Source organism: Mustela putorius, unplaced genomic scaffold (genome assembly GCF_011764305.1).
Source record: "Mustela putorius furo isolate JIRA1106 unplaced genomic scaffold, ASM1176430v1.1 tig00000115_pilon_pilon_pilon, whole genome shotgun sequence".
In the NCBI taxonomy this organism is placed as follows: Eukaryota; Metazoa; Chordata; class Mammalia; order Carnivora; family Mustelidae; genus Mustela; species Mustela putorius.
Window position 1 is genome coordinate 388747 of NW_025421285.1, and position 21258 is coordinate 410004.

Below are 21258 nucleotides of genomic sequence, written 5' to 3' on the forward strand. Positions count from 1 at the left end.
GTTTTTAATGGATGATACAAATATCTCTCATTTATTACAGATAAAGTTGGAAATGTGATAATAGATAGTCAACAGTAAAAATATATATGAATGCATTTTCTCTAAGACCAGTAACAAGGCAAGGATGCCCATTCTCATCACTTCTATTCACCATCACACTGGAACTCTTAGCCAAAGCAATTAGGAAGAAAAGATAAATAAAAGTCATACAAATCAGAAAGGAAGAAGAAAAATTGTATTTGTACATGTCATAATCTGATGTATAGATAATCATGAAAACTCTTTAATAACTGGTAGAATGAATCAATGAATTTGGTAAAGTTACAAGATATAAAATGAACATATAAAAATCAGTTATGTTTCTTTATACTAACAAAATCTATCTGAAAAAGAACTTAAGAAAAACTATCCTATTGAGGCACGTGCATGGCTTAGTTGGTTGAGCACCTGACTCTTAGTTTCAGCTCAGCTCATGATCTTAGAGTTGTGAAATTGAACACCATGTTAGACTCCATGCTCAGTAATGAGTCTGCTTGAGATTGTCTCCCCACTTGCCCGCAGACTCTCTTTCTCTCTCTAATATAAATAAATAAATATTTTTAAAAAGAAAAAAAAAACCCAGCCGTTTTGATAAAAAGATAAAAAAGAATAACACACTTAAGGATAAACTTAACCAAAGGTAATAGACTGTATGGTTAAAATTATTTAAAAAAATAATGAAAGAAATTAGACACAAAAAAAAGGAATGTCATCTCCTGTTCATGGATGGAAAAAAATGATATTGTTAAAATGCCAATAATATCCAAAGTTATCTACAGATTATTGTAATCTCTATCAAACCTCAATGCCATTTTTCACAAAAAGGGGAAAATATCCTAAAATTCATATGAAACTACAAAAAAAAAAAAGCCAAAGCAATCTTGAAAAAAGAAGAAAGCTGAAGGCATCACATTTCCTGATTTCAAAATATACAGACCAATGGAACAGAATTAAGAGCTCAGAAAAAAATAAATCATGCATATATGGTTAACTGATCTTTGATGAGGGTGTCAAGAATATACAATGAGGAAAGGACAACTTCTTGGACATATAGTGTTAAAAACTGCATATCTACATGCAAAAGAATGAAATCAGACCTCAATCTTACACCTTTCACAAAAATCAACTCACAGTGGATTGAAGATTTAAATGTAATACCTGAAACTGTAAAACTCTGAGCAAAAGAAAACAACCTTCAGGGTATTGGTCTTGAAAGTTATTTCTTGAATATAACACCAAAAACACAAGCAACAAAAGCTGAAATTGACCAGTGAGAATACATCAAACTCAAAAGCTTCTGTACAGCAAAAAGTGAAAAGACAACCTATGGGTTGGGAGAATATATTTTCAAACCATATATGTAATAAGGGGATACAATCTAAACTATAAAAGTAACTCATACAATTCACTAGCAAAAAAACAAATAATGTGATTAAACAATGGGTAAAGTACTCGCATAGACAGTTCTCCAAAGATATACAAATGGCCAATACACATATGAAAATGTCACTAATCGTCAGTGAAATAAAAATCAATAGCACAGTGAGATATCACTTCATGCCTTTTAGAATGGCTATTATTAAAAAAAATAAAAGAAAACAAGTGTTGGTGAAGATTTGGAGAAATTGGAACCCTTGTACAATATTAGTGGGAATGTAAAATGATGCAACTGCTATGGAAATCATTTTGGAGTTTCCCCTAAAAATTAAAACTAGAACTGTCAAAAGATCCAGAAATCCCATGGCTAAATATATATAAAAAATCAAAATCAGGGTGTGCCTGGGTGGCTCAGTGGTTTAATCCTCTGCCTTTGGCTCAGGTCATGATCTTGGGGTCCTGGAATCAAGCCCAGCATCAGACTCTCTGCTCAGCAGGAAGCCTGCTTCTCTCTCTCTCTCTCTCTCTGCCTGCCTCTCTGCGTACTTGTGATCTCTGTCTGTCAAATAAATAAATAAAATCTTTTTTAAAAAATCAAAATCAGTATCGTGAAGAGACATCTACACTCCCATGTTCATTGCAGCATTATTCACAATATCCAAGAAATAGAAATAACCTAAGTCTATCAGTGGAGGAATGCATAAAGACAATGTGATATATACATACAATGGAATATTAGCCTTAATAAAGAGAGAAATTCTGCCCTACGCAATAACATGGATGAACCTGGAGGATATTGTGTGTTAAGTAAAATAAGCTAGTCATAGAAGGACAAAAGTTACCTGATTTCACTTATATGAGGTAAACAAAATAGTCAAATTCCTAAAAAAAAAAAAAAAAAAAAAAAAAAAAGGGATCGTGGTTTCCAGGGGTTGGGGGTATGGAAAATGGGGAGTTGTGTTGTTCAACAGGTGTAAAGTTTCAACATTGTGCCTATAGTTAACAGTACTCTATTATGTACCTAAAATTTTGTTGAGAGGGTAGATTTAATGTTAAGTGTCCTTACCACAATAAAAAGATAAAAACTAGAATATTTTTAAAAAGTTAAAATTACTTATTCAAATATATTCATGAACTGTCTGGAGTCCTGAAATCCCATTCAACTGGACATTGATACTCTATCATAGTTTTTAGATTTTAACATCATGAGTAGATACTCCACAGTCATGTTGAGTCTTGTATTTTTCTTTTTCTTTTTAAGATTTATTAGTTTTAGAGAGAAAGTGAGTTCTAGCAAGGGGAAAGGAAGTAGAGAAGGAGAGAAGCAGACTCCCTGCTGTGTGGGGAGCCCAGTGTGGGGCTCAATCTCACAATCTTCAGATCGTGACCTCCACTGAAATCAAGAGTTTGACACTCAATTGATTGAGCCATACAGACAGCCCAAGTTCTGTATTTTCTGTTTTTCTCACATTTTTCCTTAAGTTGTTATACTTATTAATATGCTCTTTTCAGTACCATTCATTACTTTATCCTTCCTGTGATACGGAACTATTTAAGATCTGAGAAAAGCAAATAGAACATGTTCCTAAAATTATTCACAGACACACAAAAAATTATTAGGGATTAATAAGTCCTGACGTCTAAGATAAAATCCAGACAGTCCTTACCCTGTCAATTCAAACCCTACATCATCAATGTCTGACCTTTATTTCCTGCAAAGTTTTGTACTATTCTTCAATGTATATCATTCACTTCAACTAAAGTGAAATCTATCTTTTGAGCACACCTTCAACTCCTGTGCTTCAGTGCCTTTTTGAAGAAACTCTGTGTTGTTCCTCCTACCTAGAATTCATTCTTCCCCATATCTGTATCAAAATGTTGTCCATTCATCAAGATTCATCTCAAATCATCTCTCCTCCATGAAGTAGTCTAAAGTTGCTCTGATCAGAATTACTTTATGTCTTTTAATGCCTATAGGGCTTAATCACCAAGTAACTTAAAACTCTTCTCGCAATATACTCCTTTTTTTATGCCCAAGAAATTTTAAATGAAATACTTTATCTACCCAACAATATTATAAGCGTTTAGTGGGAATCCACAAATATTGTTTATCTTTTAATTCTTTTTTTTTTATTTCTTTTCAGCGTAACAGCATTCATTGTTTTTTGCACCACACCCAGTGCTCCATGCAATACCTGCCCTCCATAATACCCACCACCTGGTTCTCACAACCTCCCACCCCCTGCCCCTTCAAAACCCTCAGGTTGTTTTTCAGTGTCCACAGTCTCTCATGGTTCATCTCCCCTTCTAATCTTTTAATTCTTAAAGAACCTAAGAAAACCTAATACGTACAGTAGGGGTTTAATAAATGTTGAATGAAGGAAACAATAAATGAATAAAAACGAACACCTTAGTGAAGAAACTGGTTGGTTGAATGTTACAACAGACTTCAGGCTAAGTTATGGAGTTGTGTTGCCTAAATTTTCATGTGACTGTTACATATGCAGTTGTTTATTAGTGTTATTACAACTACTGTAATTGTTAGCCAGAAAAGGACACTTAAATGCCATTGTTCTTGGAAGAGTCTAGTTTTTCAGGGAAAAGATGGACAAAAGATTTAACATATAGTACCTATTGATTAAGCTACTAGTGGGATGAATAAAAACAACCATTTATGTTAAGCACTCACTAAAAAATATTTCCAAATTGTTTAGTATAGCTATTGAAAAAGTAACAGAAATAGGGTATAAGTAAGCCATGAGGTCTATATTCTGAATGGGAACATTTGAGAGCATGGAAGGGATAAGTTACTCTGATTAAGAGTAACAGGCTAAGGCAGGTTAACAGTAGTAACAAAGTATTCACTTCTGATAGTTTTTTTTTCCAGTGATCTAGTTTTTAAATTAAGTGTTTATTTAAATTCAGTTATATAACATTGTGTGATATTAGTTTCAGGTGCACATTATAGTGTTTCAACAATTATATACATCACCGGGTGCTCACCACAAGTGCATTTTTTAAAAAATTTTATTTATTTACCAGAGAGAGAGAGGGGGAGAGAGCGAGCACAGGCAGACAGAATGGCAGGCAGAGGCAGAGGGAGAAGCAGGCTCCCTGCTGAGCAAGGAGCCCGATGTGGGACTCCATCCCAGGACGCGGGGATCATGACCTGAGCCGAAGGCAGCTGCTTAACCAACTGAGCCACCCAGGCATCCCTACAAGTGCATTTTTATCCCCATAACCTATTTCACCCGTCCATCAACACAACTTCCCTCTGGTAACAATCAGTTTGTTCTCTATAGTTAAGAGTCTGTTTCTTGGTTTCCCTTTCTCTCTCTTTTTACCTTTGATTGTTAGTTTTCTTTTTTAAATTCCAAACACAGGTAAAATCAGATGGTATATGTATTTCTTTGACTGAGTCATTTTGCTTAGAATTATACTCTCTAGCTCCATCCATGTTGTTGCAAATGTCAAGATTTCATTCTTTTTTATGGATGAATAATATTCCTATATATATATATATATATATATATATATATATATATATAACATCTTTATCCATTCTTCAACTGATGAACACATGGGCTGATTTCATATTTGATCATTATAAATAATTCTACTATAGATATAGGAGTGCAGTATCCCTTTGAATTAATGTTTTGTGGTTTTTTGGCAAATTCCAAGTATTACGATTACTGCATCAAAGGTACTTCTAAATTTAACTGTGTAAGGATCCTCCATACTGTTCTCCACAGAGACTGCACAAGTTTGCATTCCCACCAACAGTGCAGGAAGGTTCCTTTTTTTCCACATCCTTGCCATCCTTGTTTGTTTTGTGTGTGTGTGTGTGTGTGTGTGTGTGTGTGTTGTCATTCTGACAAGTGTGAGGTCACAGGTGTGAATATCTCATTGTAGTGTTGATCTGCATTTCCCTCACAATGAGTGATAGGTTTTGTTTTTCTTTTTTGTATCTCCTTTAGTTGAAATGTTAACTTGTTTCTCTTTTTATTTTTTCTTATTTTTAAAAATTTTTTTTCTTCCTTCTTGAGATAGGCTTGTATTGCTATAAATATCCCTCTTGGAACCATTTTTGCTGCATCCTAATAGCTTTGGACTGCTTTGTTTTCATTTTCATTTATTTCCATGTACTTTTTTATTTCTTCTTTGATTCTTTAGTTGACCCATTCATTGTTTAGTAGCATGTTATTTAATGTCCATGTATTTGTGTTCTTTCCATTTTTTTTTCTTTTGGTTGATTTCTAGTAATAGTGTTGTGGTCAAGAAAAATGCATGGTATGGCTTCAATATTTTTTAATTTATTGAGTGACCTAATTTTTGTGGGTGGATTTGCTTTATGGCCTAATATGTGATCTATTCTGGAGGAATTCCATGTGCACTTGGAAAGAATGTATATTCTGCTGTTTTAGGATGGAATGTTCTGAATATATCTGTTAAATCTATCTATGCCTGTGTGTCATTAAAAGACATTGTTTCCTTTTATATTTCCAACTTAGATGATCTGTCCTTTGATGTAAGTGGGGGTGTTAAAGTCCCCTAGTATGCTTGTATTAGTTCCTTATGCTTGTTAATAAATGTTTTATATATTTAGGTGTTCTCATATTGGGTATATAAACATTTACAATTGCTGTTATCTTCTTTTTGGATTTTAACTTTTATTATGATAGAGTGCCCTTCTTTATGTCTTGTTACATTCTTTATCTTACCTTTTATTTTTTCCAATATAGATATTACTATCCTGGCTTTTTTTGATATCCACCTTCATGATAAATATCTCTCCATCCTCTCACTTTTTTTTTTTTTAAGATTTTATTTACTTTTCCTTTCCAGAGGGGGAGATGAACCATGAGAGACTGTGGACTCTGAGAAACAAACTAAGGGTTTTTAGAGGGGGAGGATGGGTGAGCCTGGTGGTGGGTATTAAAGAGGGCACATATTGCATAGAGCACTGGATGTTGTACATAAACAATGAATCTTGGTCAAAAACTAAAGATGTATTTTATGGTGAATAACATAACACAATAAAAGTAAATAAAATTAAAAAAAGATTTTATTTACTTATTTGACAGAGATAGAGGGAGAAAGAACACACACAGAGGGAGTGGAAGAGGGAGAAGCAGGCTCTGTGCTAAACAGGGAGCCCAATGTGAGGCTTGATCCCAGAACACTGGGATCATGATCTAAACCACAGGCAGATGCCCAATTGACTGAGCTATCCAGGTGAGCCCTGGGTGTTAATATCTTATATTAGTATGGTACATTTGTTACGATTAACTAACCAACATCTTCTATTAACTAAAATCCATTCTTTATTCAGATTTCCTCAGTTTTTAACTTAAGGTCTTTTCTGCTCCGCATCATCACGTCTTCTTAGGATCTTGCTTGTGATGGTTTCTCAGACTTTCCTTTACTTATTTATTTATTTATTTTACAAAGAAAGAGCAAGTGGGAGGAGGGGCACAGGGGGAGAGAAATCCTGAAGCAGACTCCCTGTTGAGTATTGAGTCCTATGTGAAGCTTGATCCCAGGATCCTGAGATCTTGACCTGACCTAAAACCAAGAGTGGGTCACTCAACTTACTGAGTCACCCAGGGGCCCTTCAGACTTTCCTTTTGTTATGACATTAATTGTTTGAAGATTACAAACCAGGTACTTTTAAAATATTCCTCTATTTGGATTTGTCTGGTGGTTTTTCTCATTATTAGATTGAGGAGGTTGTAGGTTTTGTTTGAGAAAAGGACAGAAGTGAAATTCCGAAACCATTACATGATACCAAGCGTATATACTGTCAAAATGACTAAGTACTTCTGATGTTAAACTTGATTACCTGGCTGAGGTCATATTTGTTAGGTTTATCTACTGTAAATTTACTCTCCCCCACCCCAACAGTTCTATACTGCATCACTTTTAAGAAAGAAGTTTATGTGCAGCCCACATTTAAAGTACAGTAGTCACCTCCATTTCCTCGAGGGCAGATTATATAATAACACATTTGCTTTTGTTCTGTTTATTCAATCACATATTCATATCAATATGGACATGAATATTTATTTTTTTACTTCGGTTTATAATCAAACAATATTTTATTTTGTTTTTAAAATTGTTCCAGCTTTGGCCAATGAGAGCTTTTCAGTTGGCTCTTGTGTCCCTTTGACATGACATAACCCCCATCATTATTTTTTGAGGACTTTCTTACTTTATGGCACTGCAAAGTGTTCCAGGTTCATCTCGTAGAATATTATATTTCCACCCGAGTTTTTTTTCTTTTTATTAGAAACTACTGTTCCTTACTACTCCACCTTGATTCCAGTTTTTCATCTTCAAATGTAAGAGCTTTACATACAACACTGCAAGTTATTTTTACTTACAAAGTCATAGGAAAGACATCAATGAGATTACTATTAAGATGTCCTACAAAAGTTAGAAAGAAGACATACAAATTTAAAAAAGAATAACATATAAACTAAAGTACTAAGTGAACATTTAGGTAATGTGTAATAGGTTGATATTAATATGATGTTCTTGAAGTCACATGTTAAATAGTACCACACATTTTGTCTTTTATTTCTATTTCTAAATGCAGAAGGGAAATAGTTGCCTTTCAAATATTAGAAATAACAACTGTTTTCAATCACTTACTTTAGTTTATAGTTTATTTTTTAAATTTGTATTATATGTTGGCTAACTGAACATTAAAAAAAAAGGAATAACAACTATAGAGATGCTTAATCATAATATTTAAAGGAACATGGAGCTAACATATTGCTGGATCCCTAAATGGAAATAAGTTCCAAATTTTTCAAATGTTAAACATATTTTAATTTATTTTAAGTTAAATACACATGCAATACTACACCAGTAGAAATGAAACACAAGGACCATGGTACTTCATTCTCAGGAATGAGGCTGGCAGTAAAGCAATCAAATATTTTCTATAATTTTGTACAACACACTTTAAACCATGGACAAAAGGTTTTAATCTTAAACTTTCTATAAACTACAAATTGTAGTGTGTTCCTTATTTCCTTTGAAATAATGATTTCTACTGAATAATGCAGTGTAAAATATTTTTGCTAACTGAAAGATGTAACATTGAGAAAGATAAATATCATGAGATTTCATTTATAAGTGGAATCTAAAAGCAAATGAATAAATAAAGATCAATATATGTCATATGAGAAGCATGACCATAACACACCTGTTAAAATATTTGTTCTTGTTTTTCTAATGCTGAGGTTGAAATAAAGAAAAGAAAGAACCCTGAACAAGGTAGTTGTGATGAAGCTAAGATGTAGAGTTATATAACTAAGACAAAAAGATGATAATGACTGGTACACTGGTATGAACATAGTTACAGTGTGGGATCATAATACAGTGCTATTCCTAAATGAAGTACATACTTGTAATTCAGTGATATAGGAATGTATTTGGGCTTTTAAAATATTTAAACCAACATAGTAATATAACTAATTATTTTTTTCTTCTTCCAAATTTTTACTTATATTTCAGTTAGCTAACATACAAAGTATACTAGCTTCAGGTGTAGAATTTAGTGATTCATCACTTATGTACAACTTTAATACTTTGGATTTATTATCTGTGTTAGGAATAATTGTAGGCCATTCAGTTGTGTTTTAAGTTAATAGTTTAGTCTATTCTCTATTAAATTTCTGCAATATTTGTAGAAAGTAGGATGACTTAGATACCTTTACTTTGCCAAGAGTCTCAGAGCCCATCTTGTAGTAGTGTGATAATTCTCCACACTGACTGCCTTGTTACTTAGTTTACCACAAGAGAGAATGCCAGGCTGTTGCCAACTTCCCAGGATCCTTTCCTCTTGTTCCCCAGTCTTGCTCAAGAGAGGCATTAGAGAAGCAAGACATAGAAAGTTCCCTCTCAAACTCTCCTTAATCAAGACATAATTCAGAATGGGTAATGATAGATTAATAAACCATCATATTGTAATTAATTTACAACTTCTCTTTTGCTTAAACTGTCATTGGCACATATATAAAACCATTTCTATTTATTTTAAGAAAATATTAACTTTCCACTCTAATCATAGAATATTTAACAGAACATATCTTCAAAATATGAAAACTATCAGGAATAAAATAAAAGAGAAATTTTATATAAATATAAATATCTATATATAAATCTATATCTCTCTATATGTATTACTTGGTAACAATTTCTATTTGACATTTTATCTAGCATTTTTTAGCAACTAATTTATTGTGAATGTATTCTCATGCTGGCAAATAAATCCAGGAAACTTAAAAAAATTTTATCAGGAGGTCACAATGAAAAATTTAAATTTCTCTAAAACAGAATCAAATGCATTAATATTAATCTCTAAATTCAGCAGTTTTTTTTCAATTGTTATTCATGCTGAGGGAAAGATCATTTGAAAATGTGCTGAATCTGAAAGCATGGATTATGTATCATTTTGAAAATACAATTAGTTCCATCAAATACAATCTGCTATCCCAGCAGTTATATAAGATTTTCTTGGATAATCACAAACTATTTAGGGAAATTAATATATACACAATTTCTTAAAAAATGTGTATCACATACAATCTAATATTACACTTAAAGTCATTTCACAAAGTCTTTCGCATGTTTTACATTGCAAGAAGACTGAGTTGCTACAAAGGTGTCATTTTGCACAGTTGATTACCATTTGTTAAAAATATTATGTGTTGCTTTTTCTACTGACATTATGTTTTGAATTGATGGCAGCAAAGAATTGTCAGGCAGATGTATTGGGGGAAAAAAAGAAACCCTATATCTAGAAGTAAATTTACCAGTTCTTCTCTTCTGTACTTATGCAGAGACACAGTATACCAAATAAATAAATAAATATTATTTCCAAATAAATAAGCATAGCTTCAGGTTGAACTGTTATATAATTTAAAGTATATCAAAATACTTCTTTTTCTATGGCTCTTTTACACTTTAAATATATTGCCAAGATCATCAGTTGTGTCTACATATATTGGGGAAAAAACATCTGATAATAGATAATAGAAAAGATAAAAATAGTAAAAATCTACTAGGTTGTTATATGGGACACGAAATACAGAATGTAATTTTCTTCCATTCAAACAGTACTAGTAGACACAAAAATAAAGACAAAGTAAAATATCTTATGAGCTATACTAAAGCTATACTTTACTATCACTTCTTATACCATTTTAATGTCCTGAAATAACTGACATGTTCTATTTCCTACTTTCAAACATTGCTGCTATAAGCACCATTTCATTATTTGCTTTATGCAAAATATTTTCATGATTGTAAACTATCTATGAAACCAATACAACTTGAAATAAATCTCAAATGTGAAAGGAAGCTGTTCTGTACTCTCACATAAAGATAATGTATCGATTAGAGTTTGTGTAAATGTAAATACACAACGAGGTACCAGGGAACAGATAAGAATGTGCTGAGCAGTTAGTGCTTTTTTATTTTGTCAGAACTGGCCTAAATCACAAAAGTCAGGTTTGTATTTATGTAATTTATTACACTGGCACAGAGAATCACAAGTGAATATCCAAGTCACAGAGGATATTTACAAAAGGTTAGTAATCACAATAAAGATCTCATAACAAAACAGAAATCTTAACAGAATTGGAATGGAATCAGAAAAGTAAACTCACAACCATAAAACATGTTTCCATTAATTATCAAAACATGTAAAATTACTATTTTCCTTTATAGACTTAGAGGAGTAGGTTACTTATAAACCCTGATTGGCTGCATACAAATTCAGATAATTACAGCACTTTTATTTAAACAGTAAGTGAGAGTTGTAGAGAATAAGTACCCTAGTTTATGGTTTTTTAGTTATGCGAATGAAAACTCCTACCTCACTGTAGAATCTTCTGTATTATCATCAGCAATCATCTCCAAATCTTGTAAGTGTTTCTCACAGGCTTCTTTAAACAAATTCTCTTCTGAAACTGCTTTAGGAGTATCTTCATTTGCTCGAAGATGTTCTATCAGGTTTTGTGAGTGCCAATTCTGAAAGGATCTCTGATGGTCAGGGGCCAGTGCTGGCCCTGGTGTTAGTATGTTAGGGTGGAAAGAATTGTTCCTTTTTTTCAGTCTGTTTCTGTCCTGAGCATGGTTGTTCAATCTGCCCTGAACCGGGATGGAGCCTCTATGCTCATATCCTTCCTGCTGAAAGGCATTTTCCAGTGTTGGGTGACCCTTGCAAAGGATGACTAAACCACCTCCAGTGTAGCCTTAGAATCTGTTTCACATGAAACTCTTGCCAGGCACTGACATTTTTGCAGGAGGTAAGACAAAAGCCTTCTCTCAACAGAAAGGAAATGGAGCCTTTATATCTCCCATTTCTCTGCCTCTTCTGTAGAACTAACAAAAGCACAAGTGCTGAGAGCAGGGGTTTTGTGTGTCTGTGTGTGTGTGTGTTTGTTTTGTTTTGTTTTGCTTCCCTCCTTTCCCCCCAAGGCCTGTGGTACACTCTAGCTTTCCAGCTGAAGCAGAAAACCTGCAGCTAACCATGTAGGTGGAAAACTCACACAGGATGATGAGATCAGACCTTTCAAAGTAAATCAGTTTAGCATAAGAAAGCAGCTACCAGAACACACCTGGGCAGCTGCTAAATTTGCAGGCTCATAGCCCTCCCACTTGTACTTGCAAATATCTCAACACAGGCTTCCTCCCTTACACCTACAATGCCAGTTACTCTGTGGCTTCCAAACCAAGGCAAGTTGTCAAAAGTAGTATTTTAAAATAACTTCCTTCTGGATTCTAGATCTCCTCACCGCAGAGCGTGATTCCGATCTGCAGATAAAAGGAAGTTCAGGAAGCTTTAGGATTGAGCTGGTGTCCGCCTCCTCTGTTTCACTCACCAGTGCTGCAGGTCGCCCTGATGCCCTCAAGCCCCTAACCCTAACCACATGGCAACTAGCTGCCCTTTGGCAGATGAGCCCCTGCTCCGCCGGTGAAGGCACAAGCCCGGTCCGCAGGAGCACCGAGAGCCGGGGTTCAGCCGGTTCCAGCCTCTGCAGCCGCCTCTGGTCCATGCCCCCACATCTGATCTCCTAAGGCCTTTACGATTTCCGTCTCCAGCTCTGGGCTTGTTGAATGAAACTCAAGCTCCTTTCTTCCTGATTTCCCTGTCCTCCGAATCGTACCCTTTCCCTTTCCCAAAGCCCCTTGGGCCTCTATCCCCGGTCAACATGAGCCTGTTGTTGTAATTGGTATTAACTTCCTGCCCATCACTAAACCCCGCATTATGTGTTAATTTTAACGCCTCCTAAACATACATCTTGTGTCAGGCCAAGGGGAGGCGGTACCAGCTGGAATATACGCATGGAAGGGTGTGGGAGCTTCCCAATGAGCGTCCCCCCTCTGTATCTGTCCATTACTCCCAAAACCCCCATGTACATCTCCCTGCACGCTGGATGGAGCCTGTGGAATACCTTTTCAATGGAGGAGTAAGCAGCAATGGATGGATGAGTCTGTCCAACTTTGAAACTTCCTCTGCGTTATGGGGTCGCAAGATTTCTATTCCATCAACACACGTTTTTCGCTATCCATATTGCCCCTTCCATACTTCCCCTTGCAAAGGTTGTTGTAAAGGATACATATGCCCCGGAGAGGAGCGGATCTTGTTTAAGAGATAAAATATCAATAGAACGTGGTATTTAGAAAACATTTAAAGGAAGGCCTCCCTGGCAGACAAACATCAAGAATTTGTTGATTGTGAACCTGAATATAGAAGTTTGCGTCATGGTGAACCACCCACCAGGCCAAACAATCGCTCGCCATTCATTATGCTCCTAGTAGGCCATCCTCAGGTTACCAACCCCATTTTACAGAAGGCCCCCCCCCGCGGGGGTTGGGGGATCACAGAGAGGGTTAGTAACTTGCCCATGATCACACAGCAAGGCAGTATCCACGCTGGGGGAACTTAGGAAGCCCCAGAGATGTCCACCCTTGGAAGTAACAGAATTGTCGAACCATTATGCCAGGGTAGGTAAACCAGGAAGGCACTGAAATACAGGGGACGAAGTGATGAGCCAGGAAGGGATCATAGCGGCAGACCCCACTCCAAAACCTTTGCGCTTCACCATCCCCCATCTTCTTGTCAGAGCCAGAAAGGGGACCTCTAGTAGACCCCTGACACACGCCAAAAATATTCTTCCCCCAGAAGGTTCACGAAGTCCCAAGAAGGTAGTGTGAACCCTCCCAAAGTTCACCGACGGGCCCTTGAGATGAGAACAATCAGGACAATCGCATGCCAGGTTTTACTACTAACGCCAGAGCCCCAAAGCCATCACCTTAGTATCACACAGACCATGAGGGGCCACCAGGGAAGGCAGTACTCAAGGATTGCACCAGGAATTTTTTCAGCAGAGAGTAGAAGGCAGGCGCAGTCTCAGGAGAGCAAACATCCCATGCAACGTTCTAGGGTAGGTCAATAACGTCCCCCCACCTGATTCCCCAGGAGAATTAGTGAGAGCTAAGAAAGTGCAATGAAAAGGTTGGGGAAGGGGAAAGGGAGTGAGCCGTGGTTTGTTCATATATTAAATACTTCCATTATTTTTCTTTGATTTTTGTTTTTTTTATAATTTTCTTATTCTGGTCTATGTTACCAAACATCTCTTTCCTATTTATTTGGAACGCGCTTCTAATGCCTGGATTTTAAATGTTCTTGGTTACAGAGTTTGACCGGAGGTTGCTCAGTTCAGATAATTTGGTTCTGCCTTATGGCTCAGGTCAAGGATCCCAGGGGGGTTGCTAGGGATTGAAACCTCACTTCCAGTTCCCCCGCCTTCATCAAATCCCTATGATGCCCCTCTCCCACTGCCATCTCCTGCTCAAAGCACACAACATCCTCGCTTTTTGCTTTTCAATAATAAAATCTTAAAATATTGAATTGAGCGGCAACCTCAGGCACCTTGGGCTCAGTGGGTTGGGAGCCTCTGCCGTCAGCTTAGGTTTGTGATCCAGGACCCCTGGGATCGAGCCCCACACAGATTCAGGCTCTCTGCCTCAGTAGGGAGCCTATTCCCTTCCTCTCTTCTTCTGCCTGCCTCTCTGGCCTACCTGTGATTTCTCTTCAAAATTCGTTAAAATAAAGTAAAAGTCTTGGTCCATCTGTTCTAATATCACGGAATCAGTGGTACCCCCTAATCAATGCCGCCGTTTTTTTCTGGCAGCAGCCCACTGGGCTCCAGCTGGTGGAGCTCATGTGGCCTGCGGGAGCACAGGGAAAGGGTCAAGTCAGCGTCTAAGCTAACGGTAGTAAGGGAAGGCGAAGATTATCCACCTCCTGAACCTTCTTTCTCAAATTAACACCTGAGTACCGAAAAGAACAGCAAAGCAGCCAACACGTCACTAAGCCTAGGGACTTACCAGAGAAAATGCAATGTCCAGGGGACACCGAAGGGAGTTTTAAACTGTGCTTGTGGACTTGGTTGTAGGGGGTTGGTGGGTGAACAGCCAAGAGGAGTGGGACATAGTCTTTAGGCTGATGGAGATATTAGAATAGAAAAGAAAATCAGGGTGTGCAGTTTTAAGTTCTGCTCTTAGCCCCCTTTGACATCAAAAGCCTTCCCCAGCAGGCCCACTGCCCTGACCCCGAAACATCCCCGACCATAGCAAGCACTTCTGTTTTCATCACGCTGGACATGAGTGTCTGCACGCCTGAGTGTCTTGCTGGTTTTGTAAAACAGGGCCAAAGCGGGACCTGGAGCCCTGGCTTTTAGTACATACAGCATTCGACTCTTGATGTCGGGGTTTGGTTTTGTGGTCAAGCCCCAAGTTGGTTGCAGAAATAACTTTAAAAATTAAACCTTTTTTTTTTTTTTAAAGATTCTATTTATCTTATTTGCAAGACAGAGAGAGAGAGAACGCACACGGACAAACAGGGGGAGCAGCAAGAAGATGGGAGAAAACAGGCTCTTTGCTGAGCCCAATATAGGACTACGATCCCAGGACTCTGAGATCCCATGACCTCAGCTGAAGGCAGATGCTTAACCAGCTTAGCCACTCAGCATCCCCCAAATAAAACCTATATAACAAAAGAAAATCACAAACAACAACCTTGGATGTGCAATCAGGGCAATGAAGCAGGCCACGTGGGGTTAAAGGAATCAAGAGGAAACGGATGGGCCTCCAGCCAACTTTCAACCATCCCTCCTCCCCTTCCAGACCTCAGGGCTGGTGGATTCTGACCATAACCAGACAGCCCCATTCCCTGCCTGCTGCTTCTGGGGTGCTGGAAGTGAGGGCCCCAGTCCTGGGGGTACTTGGTTACCTGGGGAGGGGGAGAGGCAAAGCCAAACTGAGGCTCTCCACGCCAGGACTGCCATCTCCTTGGGCTCACTGATGCTGACAGAGACCAGAGTCAGGCTTAGATCCTTAGCTCAGTCCTCAGCACCAGACATAATCTCTGAACCTGACCTCTCCGCCCCCCATAAACACACCTGACTCCCAAGAAATGAGATCACAGGTGAAAAGACCGGGGAATCCAAGGAACACAATGACTTCAAAAAACCAACTGATTAGAGATACTACTGGAATCAGCTGTATTCAACAGATGGACCCCCGAGAATTTCAACTAAGCATTAGAAACACAACAGAAAAGTAAGAGGAAAGATATTAGCAATAGAGAAACAGAACAATCAAGTGTTAGAGCACCCAAGTGGAAATACTCAGTATGAAAAACAGTTGAAATAACAAAGAAAAAGGCAAGAGGCAAAGTGGAAATAGGGAACAGATACCAGATCGGGGAACACTTCCAGGAAAGAGCCAGGAAGGATTAAGAAACAGAAATGAGTTTTTTTAATTTTTTTTTTAATTTTTTTTAAAGATTTTATTATTTATTTCAGAGGGAAATCACAAGTAGGCAGAGAGAGAGAGAGGACAGAGGAGAAAGGCAGGCTTCCTGCTGAACAGAGAGCCCGACGCGGGACTCAATCCCAGGACCCCCAAGATCATGACCTGAGCCGAAGGCCAGCGGCTAAACCCACTGAGCCACCCAGGCGCCCGAAACAGAAAAGATTTTTAAAGAGAGGGTAAAACAGGTCAGCACCTGGGTGGCATCTCAGTGGGTTAAAACCTCTGCCTTCGGCTCCAGTCATGATCTCAGCGGTTCTAGGATCAAGGCCCACATCGGGCTCTCTGCTCAGCAGGGAGCCTGCTAACCCCCCTCTCTCCCTGCTCCCTGCCTCTCTGACCCACTGGTGATCTCTCTCTCCCTGTCAAATAAATAAATCAAATCTTTTAAAAAAAAAAAAAAGAGATCTTATTTATTTATTTGACAGAGAGAGAGAGAGTAAAACATCAATTAAAGTTAAAACATCAGCCCCAAACTTACTCCATTAATTTGACATGGATCACAGAACCGAGTGATAAAAGCTAGAACCACAAAGCTTCTAAAAGAAAATGTAAGAGAGTATCTTTGTGACTATTTTTGGGGAAGACAGGAAGTCTTAAGCGGCACCCCGGGCACCCCCCACCCCAAAAAAACCGATAAACTGGACTTATCAATAGTAAAATTTCTGCCCACCAAAAGACAACCACAAAAGAAAAAAAAAAAAAGATGCCATTAAGAGACTGAATAGATGGGGTGTCTGGGTAGATCATCCATTAAGTGTTTTGACTTTGGTTCAGGTCATGCATCTCAGTGATCATGGAATCCAGCCCTGCATCAGACTCCTCACTCAGCGGGGAGTCTGCTTCTCCCCTGAGCACAATTCTCCCTCCCTCCCTCTCGCCCTTGCTCTTCCCCTCTGCCACTCCCCACTCATGCATAAATAAAATCTTTTTTTTTTAAGATTTTATTTATTTATCTAACACACACACACCACAAAGAGAGAGAGAGATCACAAGCAGGCAGAGAGGCAGGCAGGAGAGGGGAGGAAGCAGGCTCCCTGCTGAGCAGAGAGCCCCAATGCGCGCGCTGGGATCCCAGGACCTTGAGATCATGACTGAGCCAAAAGCAGAGGCTTAACCCACTGAGCCATCCAGGTGCCTCTGCATAAATAAAATCTTAAAAAAATACTGGACAAGGCACATAATGGAAAAGAACATACATAAGTACATACAACTGACACAGGTCTGTATCCAGTAAATAAAGAACTTACTGAAGTTGACAATCCATGATTAACAAACATCCTCCACACACACCACACCACACACACACCAGGGAAAACCTGCTCAGCAAAAAAGACGTGTGAACAAAAGAATACAACCAGATGTACTTTTTCAAAAATATTATGCTAAGTGAAAGAAGCTGAACATAAAAGAGTATATGTTGTGTAATCCATCTATAGATGAAACTCCAGCAAGAAAGACCATATAATCTACAATGAAAGAAATCAGAATAAAAGATTACATTTGGGAGGCAAAATGCGACTGGACAAGGGGGCAAGAGGGAAACAGCTGGAGGAGAGAGAGAAATGTTTTTTAAATCTAGATTGGGATTCATGGTTGTAAGGTTAATCATACGTGTCAAAACACACAGAATTGTACCCTTAACATCTGTGCATTTTATTGTATGAACTGTACGTCAACAAAAAGAAAGATAGTGTGTAAGTCCCAATATCTAGGTATTTCAAGAAATAATGACAATAACCATAGAACTAAAGATGAGGGCCCCAAATAAACCAAACAGGACAGAGAAAGGAAAAAACACACACTTAAAAATATTATAAGTGAATATTAAAACACAAACAAAAATATTCTAAAGTCTAGAGAAAAACAGATCACTTACAAAGGAATATATATCAAACTGAATTGACCAAAGTACCAACGGAACAAGAATCTGAAGCAAAGAAATTTATATCCAGCATAAACTGTCAATTCGGATGTAAAGACTACATTGAAGGGATCAAGTTTGGTCCCAAAAAAACACCCTCTAGGGGCGCCTGGGTGGCTCAGTGGGTTAAGCCTCTGCCTTCAGCTCAGGTCAAGATCCCGGAGTTCTGGGATCAAGTTCACGTGTTGGGCTTCCCTGACTTGGTGGGACCTGGAAGCCTGCTTCTCCCTCTTCCTCTCCCCCGATTGTGTTTCTTCTCTTGCTGTGTCTCTCCATCAAATACATAAATAAAAATTAAAAAAAAAAAAACTCCCATAGATCAAAGGAAAGAACAAGACCATATATCCAAAAATAACTCAGTACTAAAAAATCTGGAAAATTTAATTCTGAACGACAAGTCAGTGGCTATAAGGGCTTAAGAGTGAGGACCAAGAAACATGAGCAAATGTTAATCTGGCCTTGTGTGTGGAAAAACTATGGCTGCAATCTTTTTTAAGTAAATGAAACATTAAAAATGAAAGAAAAGCAAGATAAAATGAAATAAAAAAATCATAGGACGGCAGAAATAAAAGAAACACAGACAAATTCTTTTTCAGGAAAACACTCAAAAACATTTTAAAATTGATCACAGGGGCACCTGGGTGGCTCAGTGGGGTTAAGCCTTGACTTTAGCTCAGTATGTGATCTCAGGGTCCTGGGATCGAGCCCCACATCGGTGGCTCCCTGATCAGCGGGGGGAGCCTGCTTTCCCTTCTTTTCTCTCTGCCTGCCCTCTCTGCCCCCCTCTAACTTGTGATCTCACCCCCCCCCCCTCTGTCAAATAAATAAAATAAAATCTTTCAAAAAAAAAATTGATCACATACCAGCCCATAAAAGAAAAGTCTCTCCTTTATTTTTATTGGTTTTTAAGATTTATTTTATTTATTTTTAAGATATTTTATTTATTTATTTGACAGAGAGACAGTGAGAGAAGGAAACACACAGTAGGGGGAGTGGGAGAAGCAGGCTTCCCACTAAGCAGGGAGCCCAATGAGAGCTCAATCCCAAGACCCTGGGATCATGACCTGAGCTGAAGGCAGACACTTAACGACTGAACCACCCAGGCCACTCCATAAGATTGTTTATTTTCAAGTCATCTCTACAATCAACATGGGTTTCAAGCTCACAAACGCAGATCAAGAGTCATAGGTCTCTCATTTTATTTGTTATTTTAAGGAATAAAGGATTTTTTTTAAAGATTTTATTTACTTGCTTTTGACAGAGAAGAGATCACAAGTAGGCAGAGAGCAGGCAGAGAGAGAGGGAAGGGGGAAGCAGGCTCCCCGCTGAGCAGAGAGCCCGATGTGGGGCTTGATCCCAGGACCCTGAAGATCATGACCTGAGTTGAAGGCAGAAGGCTTAACCCGCTGATCCTCCAGGCACCCTAGGAGTAAAGGATTTTAAAGGATTTTTTTTTTTTTTTTTTAAGAGTTTATTAATTTGAAAGAGAAAGAACGAGAGACCAGCACAAGGGAAGGAGCGCAGAAGGAGAGGGAGAGGAGCAGACACTGCTAAGCCACAGAGCCCCCAGTCAGGGCTCGATCCCCACAAACCTGAGATCATGACCTGAGCTGAAATCAAGAGTCACACTTAACCGACTGAGCCATCCAGCCGCCCTCCAAGTCTGTCTCATTTTAAATGACCAGTTTCCGCAAAGCCCCACATTCTCTGACAATGGTACAATTAAGTTAGAAGTCATGTTCTTTTATTTCATGTTCTTTAGAAATCATGTTTTTGAAAAGGACAAACAATTCCCTATACAACCAGAGATGAAAAGCTCTCTAAATAACTCATAGATAAAAGAAAAATCATAGTAGCAAGTCTGAAATTACTTAGAAACTGGGTGATAAACAAAACAAACACTGATATATTCAAAAAGTACAAGAATGCAGCAAAGAAAGGGTACAAATTAATGAGCGAAGAGCCACCCGAGTAGCTTAAGTGGGTGTTGAGCGACCAACTCTTGGCTTCAGCTCAGGTCATGATCCTCATGGGGGGGGTTTTTTGGTGGTGGGACTGAGCTCCCTCATTGGGCTTCCACTCAACAGGGGAGTCTGCTTGAAGATTCCTCTCCCTCTGCCCCTATGGCCACCCCCTCTCTCTCTCAAATAAATAAAATGGATCTTTAAAAAGGAATTGTGTTAGGCATCTAACTTAGGAAGTAGAAAAAAAGCAACCCAAAGAAATAAAAGATTAAAAGAATCTGTAATCAAACACTACTGAGAACAAAGATTCATTTGTAAAGATCAAACCACGAAGAATGTTCCTTTTAAAAAAAAGGTCAGTAAGGGGGGACTGGGTGGCTCAGTCACTAGCATCTGCCTTCGGCTCCGGTCATGATCCCGGGGTCCTGGGATCCAGCCCCACATGTGCTCTCTACTCCCTCTCTACCTCTACTCGGCGGGGAGGCCTGCTTTTTTTCCCTCTCCCACTCCCCCTGCTTCTTCTGTTCATTCTTGCTCTTGGCTGTCTCTCTCTCTAATACAAAAATAAAATCTTTTTAAAAAGTCAATCAACCTAAAAGCAAGATTAATTTTAAAAAAATACAAAATAGAGATAAGACACAACTATTATGAAAATGGAGATGCGGGGCGCCTGGGTGGTTGATGCCTTTGGCTCAGGTCATGATCTTCAGGGTCCTGGAATCGAGCCCCACATTGGGTTCGTTCCCGGTTTGACGGGAAGTCTGCTTGGCTCCCTCTCTCTCCCACTCCCCCTGCTTGTGTCTCTTTCTCGGTGATCTGCTTCTTTGTCAAATAAATAAATAAAATCTTAAAAAAAAAAAAAGAAGAAAGACCAATAGAAAGAAAAGGTTTTAAAGGGTAACAATTTCTTCTTCTTCTCCTTTTCCTTTCTTTCCTTTCCTTTTTCAGTGGCTCAGGCTCAGTGTGGGAACCCCAGGCAAGGTTAAACTCCTGACCTTAGCTTAACACCGGCTGAGGGATACTGGGGGCTCAGTTGGTTAAGCATCTGCCTTGGTC

General features: G+C 38.3%; 1 protein-coding gene across 1 annotated transcript in view; it reads right to left on the bottom strand.

Annotated features, from left to right (window-relative positions):
- Positions 1 to 11465, bottom strand: part of KLHL4 (kelch like family member 4) — a 131478-nt gene extending 120013 nt beyond the window's left edge. Inside the window, exon 1 of the mRNA XM_045089522.1 lies at positions 11309 to 11465. Coding sequence (XP_044945457.1) covers positions 11309 to 11346 — 38 coding nt within the window. The 5' untranslated portion in view covers positions 11347 to 11465. The remainder of the gene's footprint in view (positions 1 to 11308) is intronic.
- Positions 11466 to 21258: the final 9793 nt, after the last annotated feature.